The sequence below is a fragment of the Ornithorhynchus anatinus genome, chromosome 2, assembly GCF_004115215.2.
Source record: "Ornithorhynchus anatinus isolate Pmale09 chromosome 2, mOrnAna1.pri.v4, whole genome shotgun sequence".
In the NCBI taxonomy this organism is placed as follows: domain Eukaryota; kingdom Metazoa; phylum Chordata; class Mammalia; order Monotremata; family Ornithorhynchidae; genus Ornithorhynchus; species Ornithorhynchus anatinus.
In genome coordinates this window covers 92,947,526-92,972,499 of record NC_041729.1, presented here as the reverse complement: position 1 = coordinate 92,972,499, position 24,974 = coordinate 92,947,526, and the positions used below count along the sequence as shown (strand labels likewise).

General features: G+C 43.5%; 1 protein-coding gene across 1 annotated transcript in view; it reads right to left on the bottom strand.

Annotated features, from left to right (window-relative positions):
* Nucleotides 1–400: 400 nt before the first annotated feature.
* The window catches only part of STX7 (syntaxin 7), a 53,924-nt gene continuing 29,350 nt past the window's right edge, over nucleotides 401–24,974 (bottom strand). Inside the window, exons 3-10 of the mRNA XM_001506371.4 lie at nucleotides 14,620–14,689; nucleotides 12,857–12,950; nucleotides 11,248–11,385; nucleotides 10,309–10,361; nucleotides 9,619–9,715; nucleotides 6,667–6,739; nucleotides 3,391–3,473; nucleotides 401–1,686 (exon numbers count right to left, since the gene is read on the bottom strand). Coding sequence (XP_001506421.1) covers nucleotides 1,591–1,686; nucleotides 3,391–3,473; nucleotides 6,667–6,739; nucleotides 9,619–9,715; nucleotides 10,309–10,361; nucleotides 11,248–11,385; nucleotides 12,857–12,950; nucleotides 14,620–14,689 — 704 coding nt within the window. The 3' untranslated portion in view covers nucleotides 401–1,590. The remainder of the gene's footprint in view (nucleotides 1,687–3,390; nucleotides 3,474–6,666; nucleotides 6,740–9,618; nucleotides 9,716–10,308; nucleotides 10,362–11,247; nucleotides 11,386–12,856; nucleotides 12,951–14,619; nucleotides 14,690–24,974) is intronic.

The window sequence follows — 24,974 nt, the reverse complement described above, 5'->3', positions numbered from 1 at the left end:
AAGGACCTGAGTTCTAATCCCTGCTTGGCCACTTGTCTGCTGTTTGACCTTGGGCAAGTCTCTTCACTTCTCTGTGCTTCAGTTACCTGATCAATAAAATGGAGATTAAAACTGTGAGCCCCATGTGTGACAGGGACTGTGGCCAACCTGATTAGCTTTCATCTATTGCAGTACTTAGAACCATGTTTGACACAAAGTAATAGCTTAGTACTATTATTATTATTGTTACAGCCTAAAGGAAAACACTCTTCCTAAATGAAGTCAAGTGCAGCTGCATATCTGTAGAAGAAAGTGGACTAAGGCAGATCCCAGGTGAGCCAAAGGCTTGGGTGAACGGCTGTTGACAACATCTTTCATCTTTGCCCAAGAGACAGGAGATGAAGAAAAATGGATCAAGAAAAGAGTTTTAAAATCATCTTTATTTTAACTGCATAGTTACATATTATTAAATTGCTTACATTTTCTCTGTTCACAATTATGGTTTCATAGCAGGCATGTAAACAGTGCATCTACTATCAAACCTCTGTACAAGAACATTATAAAATTCAAACTTTCAATTGCAATTCTTCGCTTTACAGAATTTCAGATTAGTGCACTAAAACAACATTGATTAAAAAGACATACAGGTCAATTGGCGGAAATGCTTGATCCTCTCTCGAACGGCCAGGAAAATTCGGAACCAACACGAAACATTCAATGTTAACAGCCCCAAGGACTCCATTCCCCCAAAGAACCCAACTAGCACCACCTAGCCAATCCATTGCTTTCAACGGCAACTCCTGACCCATGAACGCAACCCACTTGCCAGCACAACACAATGCAAACTTCATTTAGCCTGTTGCGATGCTCCAGGTAGGTCCCCCCAAAACAGCAAATTGAAACATCTAGAATCCAAGTACTAGGGCTTTACAGAATCTTCCCCCAAATGCATGGTTAATATTGACAAAGACTACACTTTTCCCAGTAAATGCACATTTTTTTAAAGAGTTAAATATGGCCTATGTTATCACCAACTAGTCTCACTGCAGGTGTGTGCCTGCTGGCTGCTTATCAAAGCACAACATAAGAAATTATTCCAAATGAATACAGTTGTCAAGAGAGGGTCCCAGCCATTAAAGATTAAATCCACAACCTAAAGTTTCGATCTGAAGTTTAATCGGGCAACAGTGGAGAGAACTCTCAACTAATTTCATTTGCTGACTTTTCCTTCACTGGCCTAAATAAATTGGAAGTGGCTTTTGTTGGGGAAGCAAGCTTTTAAGAGCATGCCTACCCTGTAATACAGTTGAGATCTCTATGCAAGAAATATAGTTTCACGTTTCCAATTCTATAAACTAAGTTTACTAGTCAGCAAAGTTGATAATTTACAGATGAACAGCATATTCAGTACCGTCAAGAACTCAGGAGTGAATAAATTTGAGAGCACGGGAATTATTTAGAAAAACCCACTTAATAGAAAACATTTTCTTTTAACCAAATGAAGCCTCTTCTTCCAGAGATGACAAGTCAAGAAACCATTAGTTCAGCTTTACAATGAATAAAAACCATAACTGTAGGAATTTTCCTACATCATGTATCATTAACATGACATCAGTTTCTCGAGGTTCCCCAGATGATCAGCCCAAGAATCACTCCTCCGAGGACAAGAACTAAAAGAATGATGCACAGGGTCTTTCGGGACTTGCGCTGTGAAAGGGCACACACAAGAAAAAGAAAAAAAATACTTATGGAAAATCCTCAAGGTGAGATCGCCAAGAACTGTGAGCATAACAGCGATGTCTGAATTATGGCTAGCACAGAGGGGAACACAGACTACTGATCCTGTCTCTCTGTTCCATGAAACAACTACTACATGGTCTCTAAACTGCTAACCCCGCCTCACTTATTTGATTAAAACCCGTTTTTCCCCGGGTTTTCAATCCAATATCTTCAGGATAAGGCCAGGGATGATCTCACATTCTCGAGTCTACAGTGTGCCCCTCTCTTGTGGATAACTAAAGACGATGTGCAGTTTTGTTTTTTTTGAAATGTCAAGATATTTCAGAAATCGTTTGAAATGATGGCTGCCACGTTCAGACAATGGTACACCGGCAAGAATTTCCTTCTGCCATGATTACTTCCAGAGTTCGAGGGCAAGAAATACAATTTCTTGCTCTTCATTGGTAGTCTACCATTTAGGCCCATACCAAGCTGCTTGGTGAGGACTGAGCTCTTAAAAGACCCCAACGTACATTTCTATGAGGGCGAGCTGAATTCGCATTTGACACCATTTCTGTTGCCACTGCCCAATTCAGCTCTGCCGCTTATGTAGTTGTATAGAAGGCGTGAGGCACAAAAGTCTCCAACCTGGGACCAAACCTCCGGAGGAGACACGCCCATGATTGGACCCTGCCGGAACCAACCCCCGACAAGGTGGCTAATGGCAGGTGAAGCGTTAACCAATTCATTCAGTTTCAACGGCCTCCCAGACCACCACCATGTCTTCTTGCCCGAATGGATATACCTTCAGACCGGGGCCCAGCAGTCCATCATTCTGCTTCTTCAGGGTCTTGGGGATTATAGCAACAGGCAGTACTCTTTTTTCTTACAGGGCAGAAAGATTTATAAAAGGTTTCCAAGGTACCCAAAAAGGTTAATTTCTGATCTAGTGGAATGTTAAAAGGGAAACTATGAGGGACTCTCATTCGTCCACAAGAAGGGAAATAGTGTAATGCTTCCCAGTGGATCCCCTACTCCGGGCCAGACAATGTTTATCTGCCTCCTGGCTAGCTGTGGACAGCTGAGTCTCCCAGTGGCCACCATCTGGCGACTGGTACATCTGGCCTGAGATACTGGATCTCAAGGTAGTTTCACGGGTTTCAGGGACCACCACCTTTGGGGTTCAGTTCTCTGGGCCATGGCAGGAAACGGTTCCAGTTGCAGAAGAAGGGAGAGGTCCATTTTCTATCCCTTGCTTGGGGAAGGTGGCTTTTGCGTTTCCTTTCCAAGAGTCAATCTGTACAGGGACATTCCCTTTGGTTGTCTTTCTTCCCTGGCCTTAAACTCACTTCCCTCTTCACAACAGAACAGGCCACATTCGAGGACCTAATCCACTTGGAGATGTTATAGAATGAACCTGTTCTAATAATAGCTAGAAGAGATATACTTGAATGAGTTACCAACAATTCAGTCAAGTGACCAACCAGCTATCAGTGGGGTATTCAATGTAAATGTTTGAACTCCCTCTTTTATTCGAAAAAGAAAAAAAAATGTATTCTAGTCCTTAAATCGAGAGCTCTTAAATCTGACATTTGAAAAAAAAATCCAGAACTATTTAAACCAAAGAACGAGGAAAGGTTAAAAAAAAAAAAAAGGCCAAGCAGGGAAACTTAGGGCAGCATGCAATGTTACCTGGTATTCAGCTGCTCTTGATAACTGCTGGTTTGCTTGTTGCACATGAACTTCAGCATTTTCTACATTGGCTTCTATACTATCTTTAAAAAATGAAAATAAAAAAGGAGATTAGGAATGGGAATGTTTTAGGCAAATCATTTCTACTACTACTCCACAGTCCTTTAAGTGAAAGTTTTTTTCCAATTAAGTCTGTAATGTCCACAGTTCAACAGAAGACACCACGCCAAATTCAAATTAAAGAGTTTTATTTAGCCCCCTTCTCTTCTTGTGGAAAAAACACAGTTCACCTTCACTTCTATTTCAGTTTCAAGGACCGGGGGCCAATCCAATACTTTAAAGGTTCAAAAACATTTTTAACTGGAACCCCAACCCTAATCTCAAATCTCCTGTGCTCCTCCCAGAATCCAGTCTCAACACTAAATACAGGACACACCCACTCCAGCATCCTCCTTCCTCCCTCCACAACTACTCTCACCTGAGAGCCAATTTCTCTCTCCGGTCCAATAAACCCTCAGCACAAAAAACAATTAATGCCCCCTCCCATCCCCAATTCCAACCAGCATCCCAAAGCACTAGAGAGAAGGGAGAGCCCAAAGGCAATCTCCAAGGACTTGCCATGGAACTGGAGTGGAAAGAGCATGGGACTGGGAATCAGAGGTACCTTGAGCAAGTCAACTAATTTCCCTGGGCTTCAATTATCTCATCGGTAAACTGGGGGTTGAATCCTCCTCCTTCTGACTTATACTGTTATCCCCATGTCGGACAAGGACTGAATCCAACTTATCTTGTATCTACCCTAAAGTTTAGAGCCGCTTGATACATAGCCAGAAGCTTAACAAATACCATTTTTATTTTTTTATTTTTTAAAAAGGAAACCTAACAGGAGTTTAGGTGGAAGCAGTCCTTGTGGCCCTGAAAACCCCTTTCCCTTGGAGGAGAAGGTCCACAAATAGTAGATAAATGCCCCCTGAAAGTTCTGATTAAGGTCTGAAAAGGAGAAAAAAGCAGAAGAAGCATGGTTCACAGGGAAGGTGATAGGGAAGCAGTGTGGCCTACTGGAAAGAGCAAGGGCCTTGAAGTCAAAAGACCTGGGTTCTAATCTCAGTTCTGCCATTTGTCTGCTGTGTGACCTTAGGCAAATCACTTCACTTCTCTGTGCCTCAGGTCCCTCATCTACAAAATGGGGATTCAATTTTGAGAGCCCCATGTGGGACCTGATTATCTTGTATCTAGCCCAATGCTTAGTACAGTGCTTCACATACAGAATGGGCTTAACAAATACCACAACTATTATTATTATTCCAGGATCAGCAGAACTCTTCCGAGTTGTCCAAAATGGCCAGGGGAGCATGCCAGGGAAGCTGTGGACATCCCCATGCCAGAGAATGCCTGAGGCCTACCAGGCTAAAGGCTATAGGACTGGAGTGGGGGTGGGGGGCTCCAGCTTTTCTGAAATCCATCACAGAGGTTGTCTTTCTTACTAAAATTAAAACCCATACTCAGCATGAAATGAGAACAAGTTTTCCACAGGGTTACAGTACAGTGCTCCAGAGGATTACTCCAAGTTCTGTAAAAGGAATGGCCACTATGACAGGCAATGGGAAAAGATAGTTGGTATTCTGGAGGCCAAGTAAGAAACACCAGCAGGGGAGTAAACAATGAGCAGGTGCATCTACGTACTCTGGGGTCTAGACATAAAATAGATGGGGTTTTTTTTTTGTCATCATCAACACTACTGAGTGCTTACTATGTGCAGAGTACTGTACTAAGTGCTTGGGAGAGTACAAGAGAGTTGGATGTCAAAGAACTCACAGTCTCGAGGGGGGGACAGACATTAAGAATAAACAATTTATAAAATAGAATTTAAAGATATGTACGTGAATGCTGTGAGGTTGAGGGTGGGGCAAATATCAAATGCCCAAATGTCACAGATCCAAGTGCATGGACAATGTGGAAGGGAGAGGGAGCCGGAGAAAAGGATTAATCGGAGAAGGCCTCTTGGAAGAGATGCGACCTTAATGAAGGTTGAAGGTCGAGAAAGTGGTGATCTGGCATATATGGAGGGGGAGGGAGTTCCAGACTAGGGGGAGGATATGGGAAAAGATTGGTGGCGAAATAGACAAGATCAGGACACAGTGAGTAAGCAAGCGCTACAAGGGCAAAATGTGTGGGCTGGGATATAGTAGATCAGTGAGGTAAGGTAGGAGGGGGCAAGTTGATTGAGTGCCTTAAAGCTAGTGGTAAGGAGTTTCTATTTGATATTACAGTGGATGGGCAACCACTGGAGGTTCTTGAGGAGCTGGGAGACATGGACTAAAGACATGAGAAGCATGGGTCTGGGAGTCAGAAGGACCTAGGTTCTAATTACAGCTCTGCCACTTATCAACTGTGTGACTTTGGGCAAGTCACTTCACTTCTCTGTGCCTCAGTAACCTCATCTGTAATATGGAGATTAAGACTGTGAATCCCATAAGGGACAGGGACTGTGTCCAACCTGATTACCTTGTATCTACCCCAGCCCCCTTCTAGACTGTGAGTCCGTTGATGGGTAGGGATTGCCTCTATCTGTTGCCGAACTGTACTTTCCAAGCATTTAATACAGTGTTCTGCAAACAGTAAGCACTCAATAAATATGACTGAATAAATATAGTGCCTGGTACATAGTAAGAACTTAAATACCATCATTAAACATTTTTGTGCAGAAAAATGATCCATGCCTATTGTCACCTGCTTGTTGCTGCTACTGCTCTCTTTAACCAAAGAGGTTCAGTTCCAAAAAATGCTTCTATGTGAGAGGGGACTGAGACATAGATGGAAGTGGAGACACTTTTAGTGACATATTGAGACCACCAGATAATTTAAATAAAAAAAGGTTGCAGCCCGCTGCTATTTAGGTTAAATACTCGCCTAATATGTTTGATCAGCTAGGATCCCAGGTTGCTTAACCTCCCATAGCTAAAACTCCCTAAAAAAGGAATTGTAGGATGAAAATTTAAAACAACAGCTTTGGCATGTACAACAACATGTTTCTTACCTCCATTCACTAAAAGTACGAGAGGGGATGTAGAGACAGACTGGGAAGGAGTAGAAGCAACAATCTGGCTGCTTAATTTCTTTGTTTTTGTTCTCTCAAGTTATAAATAATTGTATGCTTGTCTCCCCTATTAGATGGAGTGAAAACTCCTTTGGGACAGGGAACCGGTCAATTCCCAAGAGCCTTGGCTCATACAAATTATACCCATTTTTCAGAGAAAGCAAAACTGGCAGCCTTACCTATCACATCTCCTTGTTCGTGAATCATCATTCCCAAATCTTTAAATATTTCATTTATGTCCATGATATCCGCCTAAGAAAAGAAACAGAGAGCATAAAAGAATTGCCCAATTGCAGTCCATAGTCTGAACCTCATGTAACTAATTCTATCATTTGTAAAATGACTAGCAGAAATTCTTTTTAATGTTTTGCTCTCTCTCTCTCTCCCCAGTAAGACATATGCAGATGCTTTGAAAGGGAAGCCTGGAACTAGGAGGTAGGGAAGGAAGTGGGGTAGAAAGAGCAGGGGATAGCACTCAACTGGGAGAAACAAACTGGAACAAAAGGTTCTGTAATGGGGGAAGGTTGTCCTGATCAAGAACAACTACCTTCATCATCCCCACCATCTACTTATTGAGAGGATGGGGCACCACGCTGGATGAAATGATGACTATTTTGTTTGATTAAAGGTGTTGGGAGGGAATGATTTACAGTGCTTTTAAACTAAAGGGTTTAAGCCAAGGATGGGCAACCTTTAATACAAACGTGATTTTGATCCGTGCCCCTCCAAAATACTTTAGATATTCAGTATCAGTGAAACTAAATAACTATGAATAATGTCATTAATTTTATTTGATCCCCCAAACCAGGACTGTGCTAAGTTCTTAGTATAGAGCTCTGATCAGTAAATAGCACTGACTAAAAACAAACAAAAAAAGGATTACTTCTAATGTACCTTCCCAAAAATTTAGAAGTGTTTTACATGTATTAGGTGATTCACAAATTGACTGCCTGATTAAACCATAGCAGCCTATCCAGAAACAACTACCTTTAAAAAAGGACTGGCATGACAAATTCCATTCAGTAGACGGTACATGTACAATAAAATTCATTCATTCAGTCATATTTATTAAGCACTTACTGTGTGCAGATCACTGTATTAAGTGCTTGGGAGAGTGAAATATAATAATTAACAGACACATCGCCTCCCCACAATGAATTTACATCACAACAGAACTTTATAACTCCAGCTAAACATGTTTTTAACCCAAAGAATGGACACTGACTTATGTGAGCCATAAGGAGTAATGTCTCCATAAAAAAAAAAGAAAAAAAACCCACACTTTTGATCAATTTTTTCCAGGGTAGGTCCCTGATTAATTTCTAATCTCCCCACCTTAAATCCTTCAACTCATTCTAGCATTTTAGTGATACTTAAGCATATATATTACTCACAACCCATCAAAGAACCTTTGTATATATCTATCTACTCCATTCCCTAATTGGAAATTTAGTGTCTATCTACCCTGACAGATTGTAAACTTGAGAGCAGGGATCATTCTTACTAAATCTGTTGTACTCTCTCAAGCATTTAATGCAGTGCTTTGCACAAAGTAAGATCTCAGTAAATATAACTGATTAGGTCACGAGTGCAAGAAATGTTCATAGTAGTGGAATTTTCAGTTAGCCATTTATTATCAACATGGTATTAATAATTCCATGCAATACTTTGAAAATGGCAAAGATAGAACTTTAAGAAAAGCTCTTCTTTGAAGACTGGAGAAATGTTTTCACAACTGACTTCGTTTTTTTAGCAAAAATTCCCGTGATACAGACATGAATATTTAGTGTGAGTTGAGAGCCTGGAATCTTTTTCCACATGTTCTGGTTATTAAAATGTACTACCTGATGACTCTCAAAGATTCTCAACAAAGAAACCATGCTCAGAGCCTGGAGTTACAATTTCATATACTAGAGTCTCAATTTACTCAACTCTGGTGACAATTTTAATAGTTTTAGGTGGCATCAAAGTTACAAAATCCATTTCCAAAAGAAATACTGAAAAGCAGTTCATTAAGAAAAAGGTCTATTTTTAGAAATTGTTTTCTCATTTCCTAAAGCTACAAACGCGAAGATCCAAAATACAAAAACTGAGTGCTTATGAGAGTTTGCCCCATTCTCTATCTGCGTCCCCAGAAAACACACACATATATGAACACAGGACACATTCTCCAAGTTCTCAAAGTGATATTTGCATGTTTGTTGCATTTTGAAGTGGATACAGAATTCCAAATACAGTGGATACAGAATTCCAAAATAATGATTTGGACTTCTCATTGAATGAATTTACCCTGTTCGCCATATTATGACCCAATAGTATCTTTTCATTATTCACTGCTTTGAGATGTTACTACACCATTTTTGAACTTGTTTGTTATTTCCAACATCTGTCCCTTCAACTTGTGCACTAGTTCTGTCCCAACTGAGATGGAAGAAAACAGGTGCCTTGGATTTGAAGGATTAGAAGCATGGCCTCTTTGCATTCATTCTGACCTTGGGCTTGTGAAGTAGTCTATGCAGGTACCCTGGCATCAAATGATATCAGTAGAGCGATGGCATGATGGGAAAAAGTAGATCTGGGATGCTGTGCCATAAGATCTCTTTCGGGAGAGAGGCTCCCTGCACTACATCAAGAGTGTCACTGTCTCATTTTATGAAATAGACAGCTGCTCTAAACTCTCCAGTGGTTGGTACCACCCTCTGCCCTTTCCTCCTCTTTGGGTTGATCATTATCATCTCTTTTTCCTCTTCCTGTTGCCCCTTTCAAACTCCCCCATCTCATCTAGTTTTGCTTTGGGGGGCAGGGTAATGTATAAAAGGTAGGTAAAATCAACCGTCTTGTGATTTGAACTCTTGGGAGGGGTGGCACTTTATATTTCATTTTGACCACTCTCTAGTCCACTGCATTAACATACCACTAACTTCAGACACACTTTTCACAAGGCAGATTGTTTGGAAAATCTTTTAACCCCTAAAACCTAAAAGATTGGTCTCAGGCCTCCAGGATTGAAGTCCAACAATGTCCCACCTCATCTACTCAACTCTGAGCCCTATCTACAAGGCTGACTTAGGCTCATGGGCCCAAAACTTAAAGGACCCATTTTTTCTATAGCACAGGGTAGTGAGACTTACTTCAAGTTGCCTGATAGAAGACTCTCTCTCATGAATAAGGCGGAGGTCATCTTCTGTGATATCTTCATCCTGCAGCTGAGCTTGAGATGGAGTTTGACTGGAAATGATTATTTAAAATGAGAGAAGATCCTTGAATGACTTCTTTTAACTCAGTGAAAAGTATTTCATTCAGCAAGGCAGATAAGGTAAAGAGATTTGTCATTCTTTGTTTACATTTTTTATCAGACTTGAAGAACTACAGAAATATAAGAGCTAAAGTCCAAAATATTGCCTGTGGGCCTTAAACATTATTTTTAGGATGTTCACTCTAATGTGCGCTCTCTCTCTTTCCCCCTTAACCTGCCTCCTTTGTGTCCCCTCTTCATATCTTAGAGTCCAAATTATTTTGATATTTTAGGAACATTTGCCAGGGGAAAATGTTTAGATTTTTGGATATGTGGCATTATAACAACAATTAAAGATCCAAATGAACTGAAATGCCCTGATTTGAGTTTTTTACAGATGACAATGGTTTCTGACAATTTCTCCTGAAACCTTTCTTAGTGTATTTAATGCTTTCAAACTTTGGACTTACCACAGCATGGTTGAGATAATTCGCCGGCACCTTTTAACTTGCTTCAGGAAGTTACCAGCTGTATGACAATCAAACCCCCCCTCAAATACACACAATGGAGAGTTGGTGCCGCCTACCTTTCCCAGGAAACGAGGTTCCCTTCTTTATAACTGTCCTCAGGAAAACCACCCTAGATAAAAAGAGGGAAAAGAGAGGAAAAATAATGGGAAAAAACCGTTAGTCTTCCCTTTTTACATTTTTACCCTTAGGTTGAACATATTTTGCACATGTGAGAATTCAAAACAACTGCTTCCCCATCCAATCCAAGACTCTTAATTTTGCAGTGAGTTCTAGGCAATCCAAATGGCATACTTTAACTTGCAAACATGTGGCAAACTTCAATGTGAGGGGCAGAACAACTTTTCACATGTGTATTTAAAACTCTAACTTCTGTCTTCAGTCTTTTCTCCTCTGGTCCTGGTCTCACTCATTAGTTTTCCCCTAGTGAGGGCCCTGGCAAGGGGTGGGTGAGGGCACAGTCAGGCCACTCCTGCCCCTTGCCACATCTTCTAGCCCCTGTCTAGGCTGGGGGGGAAGGAAAGGGGTTGGTGGGCTCGCTCTCTGATAGTGACAGTCACTGCTGTCACCACTACGGCTGGGCTGGGCCACAAGCAGAAATACAAGTAAGAGTCTGAATCCAAGTTTCCCTTTCAAAAAAAAACAAAACCAAAAACTCTCTCCTTGGGTGCCTTTCCTCTGAAGCCAAATTCAACCTCCTGCAGCAATTCAGCAGGGAAGACACAACTAACGTACAGACATAATAACCAGAGGCCTCAATGAGTTCTGCACTCTAAAATGAGCTCTAGATGGCAACCCAATTCTCCTTTTTTTTCCCCATTACAAATATAAGCAAATTTATTATGTCTTTTTCCAGGATGCATGTTATTACCCATGTTCTGAAACACTGATTATTGAAAGCCCAATTTACTGAGTCTTCATAACCTAAAAAGCCTACGCAAGAGGATCAGAGGCTCCCTAGCAGACGACCGTGTTAGAATGTCTTCGTGAACACTTACCGACACCCTGGAACTGGCTCTGACTCTGGCAACAAAATCCTTCTCCTTCTCGGCAGCTTGCCTTTGGACCTTCTGGAAGTTTGTCAGGGAGGTTGTGAATTCTGCCACAAGGCGATCCTTCTGAATTTTCCTTTGGCGCTACAGGAAGAAAGGACGCTGCTAGAAATCAAATGGACAACTCCTCCCCTACCTCTCTCCAACACCTCCCTCCCACTCAGAGGCTCCAATTATAGTCCACAGGCTCAGAATGGTCAGTTGGGTTAGCGCTGTGCCTAATGTCAGGCTGACTCTTGGAAGCCGGCCCTCAGGGCACAGTTTGCTCATGGCCCATTTTACCTTTTGGGTCCAAATGATGGTCTTGCTGCAGATTGACTGATGTGGATTTTTAGTTTTCCAGATAAGCAAAATAGTGTTATTCGGCACATTACTGCAAAGAAAGCTTTAGTTGCTGGCCACTCTAATATCCCCTAGTTCAAGTGCAGTTTTGAATTGTTAAAGTGGGGGAGAAAGCATCCACTTAGTAAGCGATTATACAGATCCGAGCATGGTGAAAATGTCCCAGAGGGCAGAGGGTGGGTACATTCAAACGTGAAGTAGCCCTTTTACAGAGCTGTCAGGCAAGAAGCAGAGAGATGTTCTGCTAATCCAGTCAGCAAACAACTTCAATGCTGGTGGAAAGGGGAGATTGTTTTTCTAGGGGGTAGTGCTCAGCTAAGATCGTCTCTCTCATCTCCTCCAAGTGTCTGTTCTTTGCGGTCCTTCCTTGGGCTACGAAGCAGCTGGAGCACCTTTATTCCTAATGACGTGTCCCTTGCCGGCACTCTATTTGGTCTGTGCAAAGCCTCGTTCTGGGAGTGCTCCCCATCATGACCTCGACTCTCTGTTCCCCAGAATTTAGGATTCTCCAACATCTCCCAACCACCTCTGTTGTATCGTACTCTCACAAGCGTTCCCATCAGTGTTCAAACAGTAAGCACTCAATAAATGCCACTGATTATCATTATTATTTTGGAATTTGTTAAGTGCTGTGTGCCAGACACTGTACTAAGCACTGGGGTGGATACTAGCAAATTGGGTGGGATACTTCCAAGGGCTTAGCACAGTGCTCTGCATACAGTAAGCGCTTAATAAATATGATTGAATGAATGAATACAGTCAGTACTTGTCTCGCTTAGGTCTCACAGTCTTAATCCCCCTTTTACTGATGAGGCAACTGAGGCCCAGAGGGAAGTGACTTGCCCAAGGCCACACAGCAGACAAATGGCAGATCCAGGATTAGAACCCATGACCTTCTCTCAAGGCCGTGCTCTATCCATTACACTGTGCTGTTCAACTAATCTTGTTTGCTATTGTTCTTGTCTGTCCGTCTCCCCCGATTAGACTGTAAGCCCGTCATAGGGCAGGGACTGGCTCTATTTGTTACAGATTTGTACATTCCAAGCGCTTAGTACAGTGCTCTGCACATAGTAAGCGCTCAATAAATACTACTGAATGAATTAATCTTCCATTCTCTTAATGTGCCGTATGATAAGAATTTCACTGTGTAATCCAGAGAGACCCTGAGGTTTTTGATCGGCTCGAATGGCTGCAGACAAAGGATGTATTCTACCTGTTCAGTAGGGGTGGTGGGCAGAGATCCAAATTCCTTTATTAACTTGTCTGTTTCTTTGGCGAGCTGGTTTGTGTACTGCTGCTTCTGTTGCCTATAATGAAAAATCAAATAGGCATTATAACCCCTGATTTATTCCAGCTGCAGAGATCCCATCACATGGTCCCTACGAACATTCTTGGAGAATGAGCTCTAAGAAGGGCAGCCTTTTGGGCAGACTGAGCTGGTCCGGTATTAAAATGTATCCTGTGACCCTGACTGATGGAGCTGATGGAGCCAGTCACCCAAAGGAGGCAACCTAGGGAAGGGAGTTAAGTTCAAAATGGAACGTCTTCCCCTGGCCGGACTCAAAGGATCATATAATATAGCCAGAGAAATGTGGGCACAAATTGAGATGCTGACGGTTGACAGTGCAAAGGTACCAAATTATTTCACATTCCCAATGACTTCCAAAAGCCAACTAGAGTCCGTTTGGAGGGAGAGCCAGAAGGGCAAGGAGACACTACACAGAACATTATATAAAGAGGGGCTGGGACTGATTCACTCCCCACAGATGGAACGGGTGGGAGCACTCTCCTGAACATGTGCAGGAGAGGCCCAGAATGATGAAGAGGGAAACATTGTCATGGGGCAAGGGCAGGCGATGTGGCAGGAAAACCCCACAATGGGGGTTGGGGGGAGGGAAGGGTACCCAGGGGCATTCTAGGTGGGTTCAATACATAGGGGCTTCCTTGACATCAGGATGGCTCCTTGGGTAGCAGCAGGTCCAAACTGGCAAGATCAATGGATCCCATGACAAAGAACCACTCCTTGACTCCAACAAGAGATTGTGACAGGGAAGGGGGAAGGGAGGAAGGAAGACTTTTCAAGGAATGCTAATGTCACAACAAACTGGCTAGCGGTAATCAGGTAAGCTCATTGTGGGCAAGGAACATGTCTACGCAACTCTGTTATGTTGTACTCTCCCAAATACTTAGTATAGTGCTCTGCACCCAGAAAGTGCTCAAATATAACTGACTGATTGAAAGGCCATCGGGGCATGCAAGTGAAATGTAAAAATCAGTGGGAAATTTCAAGACCTCTCCTCCAAAGGGTCTCTAAATTAGAGAGAATTCAAAGACTTTCTCTCTAGACCTAAAATTTCAGCTGTTCCACGGCCTTCACTTCACTTTTCAAGGGGACTCATTAAATCACTTTCACTGTGTTACTGTGCCTCGTGCAGGCTAAAGCAGCAATAATATACACTACCTCTCTGAAAGGCAGAAAGAAAAGCAACTACTCCAGTGCTTAGCACAGCACTTAGCCTGTAAACTTGTAAAAGACCATCATAAGACAGACAAAAATGCTGTGATTGGGTATTTACAAAGTGTGAACAAGGTCGCTGCCACAGCCGGAGAGACCACCCAGTATGGGTCAGTGAGAAGGTCTCAGGATGGAGCAGAGGCCTAGGGCCACTTGTGTGCCAAATCGGTGAGAACAAGAATCACCCATTGGGAACTTGTCCGGGGGGGGGGGGGATGTCCAGAGCACAACAACAAAAGGGAAAAGCAAAGGATAAAACGCCCTCTGGTGCCACTCAGCTGCTCCTCGAATGAGCTTTTCTTAAAAATGAACACTGGGAGACCCTTGGGCAAATGTAACAAAAAGGAATGCACCTTCTGGGCAAAGGCAGCTTCTCCATTACACTATTCTCTCCCACGAAGCTAAGAGCTCCGGTCCCTGCTAAACAGCAGCCCCTCGGGGCCTTTCAGTTCACTACTTACAGCTGTTGCCTCAAGTCGGGTGAGTCTTGAGGTGTTCCAAGTTGGTTCAGGGTTCGCTGAATCTCCACAGCTGTTGGGAGAGTGAAAAAAAGCTCAATACAAAAAATAATTTTTCTTGGAATATTAACCCATTATGTGACTATCTAACGCTACTTCAGATTACCTCCCTCAGCTCTACAATAGTTTAAAAATTAGCACACATTAAGCCAGGCAGAAAATATGATCCAATAAAATAAATATGAAGGGATAGACTGGTCTTTCTTCTCAGAGACCTCTGACCTATCAAATGGACAGCTCAGCGACCCTTAGCCTTACTCGTGAATTAAATGTATCTGTGTTATAATTATGTCACGATTAGTACAATGCTAAAACACTTAGTACAGCTCTCTGCACACAGTAAGGGCTCAACAAATACCACTGATGACAATTAGAAATTTAGTTTTGAACTGAAACCAGAAGAGCCTATCTGAATAACTCATCCCTAAGATGCATTTTCAAAAAAAGTGTGACATGCTTTATTTAGGAGCGAGCCAAAGTTGGAAGGTATATTGAATGGTTTCAGATCCTTGTGAATATACCCTGTCAAAAGAATCAGCTTAGTTAAATCTAACTATATGTCCAGATCTGAAAAGATTATACCGGGCCAGGACAAAGCTATGTTGGTCAGTTACAAAGTAGAAAAATTAAATGATTCTCCATAAACAATAATAGTGTCTTTCCCAGCCACTCCGAAGTGTAATACAACTCCAATGCTTTTAGGCAACTGCCCCAAAACCCTAATTGACCCACTGTGATGAGGTTGGTGAATGTCTTCCAGACAATATGATGTGAACTCACTGGAAAATGCAAAGAATGTTACATATGGGGCAAGATGATGACTTGATGGGGTCTCAACACTTAGAGGCAAAGAAAAAAAACACAAAATATAAGCCAGGCAGCAGAACTACACCCTTGCCTCACAAGTGCATAACAGGCCAAACTAATAGACAAACTGATGGAGGCGTATGGCAACAGTTCAGAGGGGAGGAAAATAAGTGCCCACCCCCCACAGATATTAAGGAGGATGTTTCAGGCCAGAGGCAGGACATGGGCAAGAAGTCAGCAGCAATATAGATGAGATTGAGGTACAGTGAATAGGTTGGCATTGCAGAAGTGAAGTGTTCGGGCTAGGTTGTAGTAGAACAGCAAGGTGAGGTAGGATGGGGCAAGGTGATTGAATGCTTTAAAGCCGATGGTAAGGAGTTTCTGTCTGATGTAACAGTGGATGGGCAACCACTGGAGGTTCTTGAGGAGTGGGGAAACATGGACTGAACGTTTCTGTAGAAAAATGATCTGGGCAGCAGAGTGAAGTGTGGAGAGACAGGAGGCAGAGTGGTCAACAAGGAAGACTCGTGTTGGCAGAAAGTTCCCCAATTCCTCACCAGTGCTCTAGCCAAAATGTGGAATGATGACACACAATATTGGAGAACTTTTCTCTCGGGCCAGTGAACATTGGGGCCACTAAACTATAAATTCCTTGAGGGTATGAACTGGGTCTACCAACCTTATTGTCTTGTACTCTCCCAAGCACTTAATTCAGTGCTCTGCACAAGGTAGGCACTCAATTCATGCCATCGATCGAGTCCCCAGCAAGACTGGTCATTTGGGCACGTGTCCAGTGAGCCAGGATGGGAATGACAACTTGACTTATGTCAAGTGTCTCTGGTCCAAACACCAAGCCAACCACTCACTGGATGAAGAAGGTGCCAGATCAGCTGGCCTGAGCACTGCACCAGAGAAGGTGATGGAGACTGTGGCTTGGGAGCCCCATCCTTGGAGGAGTGGGTGGTGTGGAACCTGTGTCGAACTGGGTCCCGGATCCCATCCCCTTCTGACACCCTAATTCTAGTCGACGCACCCTCAGCTCAAGTGGAACAGTCCAGGCCTATAGTTTGTCACCTGCAATGCCCTCGATTTTATAGTGACCGAGGTCACGCACAGGTTGACTTTGGTTTTTGGACACACTGAAGATTGATGTTGAGGTTTTTAAATGTAGGTGACTTGCATCCTGGTTTGAAGGGACTAAGAGGAACCCAGCATTAGAAGCCACTGCCACTGCAGTTACATCCCTGAACCACTATGCATCCAACCGGCCCTGGGAGCTGGGTATGATCCAGGTCTGATACTTTACCCTGGAGAAATATGGCACAGACCCTGAGACCCTTTAACGTGGCCCTGGGACCTCCTGTATGCCACTCATTATGCTACATAAGAGAATCCATGTCCCCCAAATTCTGATACTTCCTGGCCCCGGCCACAGTGCCCCACAATGGGAAGCAAAGACACATCTGATAATGCTCAGCTAACTTAAAACATGGTAGGGGGTTGGGGGAGCATGGAAATGTGGGGAGATGAGCCAATTGAGTCCCCCTAACCTTTCAGAGTGACCAAAATGTATCTCATTCACAAAAAGGGCTTGCAGGAACCAAGGATTAATTGCCATTAGGAAGTGATTAAAGAGTAGTCCTGTGGCATACCTATCCCACCAGATAAAAGTGGGGCAGTTACCAAAGAAATACCTGTTCTCCCTCCTACTTAGGCTGTGAGTCCCATGTGGGACAGGAACTGTGTCTAATCTGTTCCTGTGTCTGTACCAACATTTGGAACAGTGCTTGGCCCATAGTAAAAACAAAATAAAGCAAAGTAAAATACCACTAAAGAAAGTTCCTTCCTCACTCGAGCTTAGAACAGTAACACTAATGTAACAATGAGTGGGCTCCTGGGTCTTGAAAGAGTCCAGAACAAACTAGCAGGTTATAAGGAAGGAGCTGGGAAAACCATCTTTCAGGATTAAGAGTTGGCTTGTTTCCAAGCGCTTAAAAAAATCTAACATCTCCCTTTTTCCAGTTGAAATGATTCATGCCATGGCTTAAACGCTTCTGAGAGTTGTGAGAACTATTGGAGCTATTTATTTATGGGACCTGGGGAATGAAGGAATCCAAAACCCTCCAGAGCCATTTTTGAAATGATCTTACAAATTAACCTTCAGTGTCAAATTTGCAGAGATAATGTATTGAACCTTGCTAACAAATCAACACAGATGGCTGAACAGAAGAAAAAAATATTTAGCACAGAAACGTTTCACACAGGTTAAGGAAATTTCTCCCCAACCTCTTGAATTTTTTATGGCATTTTTTAAGTGCTTATTATGTGCCAGGCACAATAATAAGACTAGGGTAGAAACAAGATAATCATGTTGACACCGTCCTTGCCTCACATATGGCTCACAGTCTTAATCCCCATTATACAGATGAGGTAACTGAGTCCCACAGAAATGAAGTGACTTGCCCAAGGTCACACTGCAGGCAGGTTAGAGAAGCAGCATAGCCTAATGGATAGAGCATGGACCTGGGAGTCAGAAGCCCATGGGTTCTAATCCTGGCTCCGCCATTTGTCTGCTGTATGATCTTGGGCAAGTCACTTCACTTTTCTGGCCCTCAGTTTCCTCATCTGAAAAACAGGGATTGAGATTATGAGTCCTACATGGGACAGGGACTGTGTCCAACCAGATTTGTTTGTTCCATCCCAGCGCTTAGTACAGTGCCTGGCACATAGCAGTTGCTTAACTAATACCTAATTATTATTATTTTGCGGCTGAGCCAAAATCAGAACCCAGCTCCTCGGACTTCCAGGACCATCCTCTTTCCATCACGTCATGCTGCTGCTCTCTGCCCTCTGAAAACAAGCTGGAGAATTTCACCTTTTTGGTTCACTTCTCCCCTCCCAATTCTGCAAGGCTTCTGCTTGTACAAAAAGATATCCTGTGGGGCAAAGAATTTGGCTCCAGCTGATGGGGATGTGTAGTCCAACTCATTCTTTCTCCACAATTCATCCTATCTTTGGAAAGCAGCATGGCCTACTGGAAAGAGCATGGGCCTGGGAGTCAGAGGAGCTGGGTTCTAATCCCAGGTCTGCCACTTTTTTTTTTTAATCGTATTTGTGAAGCGCTTACTGTGTGCCAGGATTTGTACTAAGTGCTGGGGTGGATACAAGGTAATCAGGTTGGACACAGTCCCTGTCCTACACGTGACTCACCATCCTAATCCCCATTTTACAGATGAGGGAACTGAGACAGAGAGAAGTTTAATAATCTGTCCAAGGTCACACAGCAAACGATTGGCAGAGCTGGGATTAGTATCCAGGTCTTCTGATTCCCAAGCATGTGCTCTATCCACTAGGTTATGCTGCTTGCCTGCTGTGTGAACTTGGATGAATCACTTAACTCCCATGTATTCTAGTTTCCTCACCTGTAAAATGGGGATTCAATATCTGCCTTCCCTTCTTCTTAGACCATGAGCCCCATATGGGACAGGGACTGTCTGCCCTGATGATCTTTAATCTACACCAGCACTTAATACAGTGCTTGGGAAACAGTAAGAACTTAATAAGTGCCACAACTAACTACAGTACTGCAGAGATGGTCAGGGACCAGGCCCTTCACCTGGCCGAACCGGGGCAATGACAGGCTAGGAGGACAATAATAAATATTAGGGTATTTGTTAAGAACTTACTGTGTGACAAACACTGAACTAAGTGCTGGGGTAGATACAAGGTAATCAGGTCAGACACAGTCCCTGCTCCCATGTGGGGCTCACAGCTTAAGTGGGAGAGAGAATGGTGTTCGTTTCACTAGGTACGAGAATATCAGCAAATGCTACTTTTCATAGGGGAAATCAAGGCTTCTCCTGCCACTCTAAATCCCTCACTTGATACTAAAGAAAAAAAACTATGTCTTCATTTTAGGATCCAAGTCTATCCACTTATGTATCAAAGTCCAAAATCTTTTCTTCACTACAGTTCAACAGCACTCATCATTTCCCTTCACACCCCACTTTTTCAAAATATGACAGAAGCTTTCAGAAATGGAAAACACACAGCCAATGGGGGAATGAATTATCCGTCCACCTTGGCTCATTTTGATGCTCTAGAGATGAATTTCACCCAGAGAAAACTAAATCAGAAGCTGATTAACCTCTCCAAGCCGTTATCTGAACTGAGGTTTGTTAGTGTCTGTCCAGGACGAGCAAATCCAACGAGTTCTCGGTTGCTTCGATTACCCCAATTAAAACGATTTGAAATCATCTCGCTCCCAATAAATTCAGAGAATTGGTTCCTTTACATCCCGTGATCCCGCTGCCATCTAGTGGATTGACTTCTAATGCAAGCCATACAAGAAACACTGTAAAAGATGATCAAGGAATAAAATACAGCTGCAGGCACTGGAATGATGCTCCCTAAAATGTACTTTTGCTGAGCAGAGCACGGAAGGAGAAAGGTGGACAGCAGGATGTCCAAACAGCTGTCAAATCCACTAGCCTGTAAAGTCCTGGAGCACAGGGCTCAGCTTTAATATTATTCATTCATTCAATAGTATTTATTGAGCGCTTACTATGTGCAGAGCACTGTACTAAGCGCTTGGAATGTACAAATCGGTAACAGATAGAGACAGTCCCTGACCTTTGACTGGCTTACAGTCTAACTGGGGGAGACAGACAGGCAAAAACAACAGCAATAAATAGAATCAAGGGGATGAACATCTCATTAAAACAATAGCAAATAAATAGAATCAAGGTGATGTACATCTCATTAACAAAATAGGGTAATGAAAATATATACAGTTGAGAGATAATAGAATATTATCTATTGTTTATTCTCAAGTACTTACTAAAAGCTTCACATACATTAGATGCTCAATAAATATTGATTGGTTGGATGATTGCTGAAGTGAAGGTGAGGCCGGGGAGGCGGGAGGACAAAAGAAATGCTCCGAGTGAGTCAAGTTCAGTCTCAAACCAAGTGGTTGCACAGTGGTCTGCTAGATGATAAGCACTTACTATGTGCCAAGCACTGTATTAAGTGCAAAAGTAGAAAGGTACAAGATAATTAGATGTTACACAGTTCCGTCCCACATGGGACTTGCAGTCTAAAAGGGAGGGATAGCAGGTATTTAATTCCTATTTGAGAGATGAGAAACCAGAGGCCCAGGTAAATTAAGTGACTTTCCCAAGACCACAAAGCAGGTGAATGGAGGCGGCAGAATTAGAACCCAGATCTCCTGATTCCCAGTCCTGTGCTAGTGACTCCACTAGGCTGCACTGCTTTGGCAAGATCCCAAGTGTGGAGAGGTATTTTCAAGCATACCAACCCCAATCAAAAAACAGTGTTGCCTAATGGAAAGAGCACAGGCCTGGAAATCAGAAGGACCTGGGTTCTAATTCCAGCTCTGCCACTTGCCTACTCTGTACCCTTGAGCAAGTCACTTAACTTCTCTGTGCCTCAGTTACCTCATCTGTAAAATAAGGATTAATCCTGTGAGCCACCATGGAACATAACTGCTAATTCTGCTGTACTGCACACGCCCAAGCGCTTAGTGTAGTGCTCTGCACATAGCAAGTGCTCAATAAATACTACAGATTGATTCATTAGCTTGCATTTTCCCCAGTGCTTAGTACAGTGCCGGGCACATAGTAAGCACTTAACAAATACCATTATAAAAACAAAAAACAACAAAAGACAACAGACTCATTGTAGTGTCATCTTCAAAGCCAAACAACAGCTACAAGTGTCTGTGCGCCCACAATGTGGAAAGGGTGGGAGATCCTGACATGGCCACACACACTCACATTCTCTCTCGTTCTTTCCCTCCCTATCTCATTTAAAAATTGCCTCCCAGTACTGTCATCTTTGAACCCCAAAGGACAGTCCACATGGTGTCCTTAGAGCTGAGGACCAGGTTGAAAGGAGGTAGAACTTCAACCGAGAGAGGTTTTCAGTATTTTTTATTCCTTTCTTAAAGAGGCCATGCTCTCTCTCCAAAGGCCACAGCTAAATCCAGGATGCCAGGATTCCAGGATGCCGGTGAGGGCAGCAGGTTCTGTTGCACCTCTGTGGATTCGGGTTCTCATGTTCCTTCAGCACTGGCCTTCACTCTGCCCGCTCACACTAGGAGAGGGATCAGCACTGCTGAGGAAGGGCAAACTGGTGGCCACTTTACTTCAAGGGGACGGATGCCTCCTCAGGGGGCTGGAAGGACCCAGGACAGTCAAAATCTAAGCCCACTGTCACATCCATCCCATCCTACTCCCAGCCTCCAGCTGAACATGAAGTTAGGACGTGCGGCTAGAACCACGGCCAGAGAGAGGCTCCTCACCTACTCCTTCAGTGGCCCTGGATTCGGGCCCATGGTTTTGGCCTTCCGTCCTGAGCCGCACTGTGAGCCCCACGGGGGACAGGGACTGTGTCCAACCTAATATGCTCATATCCACCCCAGCACTTACTATGATGCTTGGCATATAGTAAGCATTTAAATACCACAATTATTATTACTATATCCTGCAAACTGCTCTCCTGGAGTGACTGAAATCTTTGTGAGTTGAGACTCCACCGGGAGCCCAGGAGGTTTTTACCAGTGAGGAATGATAGCGGCTGTCTCTTACACAAGCAGGTGGGCAACCCAAAAATCACAGATTAGGCCTCCTGGAAGGTATACTGTAACAAGAAAAAAAAAAAGCTAGTGGATCCTGCTACTCCCTAACCCCACAAATGGCCAAGAATAAAGTGGTGCAGAGGGGACGGGGCTGCTAATGGGACTGGCAGGCCCCTATGGGTGCAGAAACCAAGGTTTCAAAACCTGAGGAAAATATGCCAGACAGGCCTCTCTCCAGAAAGCAGCCACCACTCTATTTCCCAAATATCTGTCCTAGAAGGCGGGAAACTGGTGGATCCCTGACTGTGGAAAAGCCCCAGTCAATTATCAATGGTATTTATTGAGGACTTGTTGTGTTCAGAGCACTGTACTAAACACTTGGGAGATGACAACATGACAGATATGGTAGACATGTTCCCCGTCCACAAGGAGTTTACAGCCACTGTCTAGGGAAAGACTTCAATCATGCATTTTTGCAGCATGGCCTAGTGGATACAGCATGGGCCTGGGAGTCAGAAGAACCTAGGTTCTAATCCCAGCTCCACCAATTGTCTATTGTGTGACCTTCAGCAAATCGCTTAACTTCTCTGTGCCACAGTTACCTCACCTACAAAATAGGGGTTGACTGAGTCCGATCTGATTAGCTTGTATCTATCCCAAAGCTTAGAACGGTGCCTGGCACATAGTAAATTCTTTACAAATACCACTAAAAAACAAAAAACAAAAAAGGAATTCCCTATGCAGGTATTCAGAGATGCTGAATAAAGGGGCTCCATGAACTTCCTTGGGAGGGAGAAGTAGAAACTTTCAAGGAAAAGTGAGGGAAGTAATCTCTTCAGAGCAGCCTTGTCACTGTTCTATCCACAATTATCTTTTAATCCCAATTCTCCCATACAGAGCAACTCCCAGAGGCATCATCTCTGAATCTGAAACACAAGTGGCAGTCCCTCCATGCATCTGCCATGTTCTGATTCTCTGTAGAACTGTCTTTCCTCCGTGTGGCTTTAGGGAGCCTGAAACGGGTGCTCTTGCTCATAAGAATCCACCTGGGACTTCCTCTGGGTCTCCTCCGGGCAAGGCATGCCAAGAAGGAGTGAGCAGGGGAGAGGAATGGGTGACCGAGTAGCAGTATGGGCCAGGAGAATGGAAGTTCAGGACAGAAGCAGGTGACCACTGCAGTCCCCATCACTAAAACATACGGCCTTCCCCTTTGGCCCAGTGTATCACTTGGGAAGGAGCATGAGCCTGGGATTCTGGGGACCTGGGTTCTAATTCCAGCTCCACCACGTGTCTACTGTATGACCTTGGACAAGTCGCTTCATTTCTCTGGACCTCAGTTTCCCTATAATGAGTCAATACTGGGTCCAACCCGATTTGCTTTTATCCACCCCCAGTGCTCAATACGAAGCACATAGTAAGAGCTTAACCAATACCACAGTTATTATTATGCCAGACAGGCTGCCCTTCAAAAACTGCGGCCACCGCCCAATTGCCCATTAAAAATAACAATAATACCTGTTTTCCCTTCTTACTTAGACCATGAGCTCCATATGGAATAGGGACTGTGTCCAACCTGTCTTGTAACTACCCCAGTGATTATTACAGTGTTTGGTACATAGCAAGCAATTAACAAATACCACAATTACTACTATGACGATTCTTATTCAGAGGCTGAGGTGTGTATCCGTGGGCTCCCAATGCAAAGTATCTTGAGGATCACTTGGAAGAAGCACATACTCAAACCCCTTACATAACACTATACAGACGTACACATGCACAAATCATCATCTGGCGGCTCTCTGAGTTGGCTACATCAGATGCCGTTGCCTCAAACCCCTTAGCCACATCTACACACCTGGGGTTTGGGCAATGCAAGACTTCAGAGAGAGGAGGTCGGTCTCCTCTTGAAAGGAACAGAATCTCAACTATGTGCTAGGAGTCAGGGAGAACCAAAATCAGCCCCAAATCGCTCTGGCTGATCCTGCAGCAAACTTCATTTTCAAGGTGATTAAGAGAAGCAATCAGTGGCATTTATTCAGCGTTTGCTATAATAATGTTGGTATTTGTTAAGCGCTTACTATGTGTAGAGCACTGTTCTAAGCATTGGGGTAGATACAGGGTAATCAGGTTGTCCCACATGAGGCTCCCAGTTAATCCCCATTTTACAGATGAGGTAACTGAGGCACAGAGAAGTTAAGTGACTTGCCCACAGTCACACAGCTGACAAGTGGCATAGCCAGGATTTGCTATGTGTGGAGCAGTGTAATAAGCACTTGGGAAAGTATGACAGTTGTTGAACCCAACCCATGCCTTCAAGAATCTTAAATGACCTTACAGTCTAATGGGGGAGACAGCCATTATAATCAAATACAGATAAGATTATCCCCTTCCCTAATTAAGCCCACTTTTCCCCTACTCCTTTTCCCTTTCATGTTACTTATGAACTGGGTCCATACCCTTCAGCACCTGATATTTACCCCATCATCAGCCCCACAGCACTGATATACATAGCTGGATATCAGGACCAGAGAGTGAGCTGGAGACACCATGGTAGTGGAGGCTTCTCTCCGTTGAGGGGAGATCATTTGCCTGGTGGGCTTGGCAACTGGATAATGCAGTTAACCATTTAGAACCTTTAGTTCCCTCATTAAACTCAATCCCCTAGAAAATCTACAAGGTTGGGCTTTTCTAAGTATGGCCCACTGAAGAGGCCATCATTTCTTAATGGAATGAGCATGACACAGACAATCAGTGGTCTTTTCCAGGGAGAGCACAAGCCTGTCATCCTCGTGGTGGGCAGGGAATGTTTCTACCAACTCGGTTGGATTGTACTCTCCCATGTGCTTAAAACAGTGTTCTGCACACAGTAAGCGCTCAATAAATACCAATG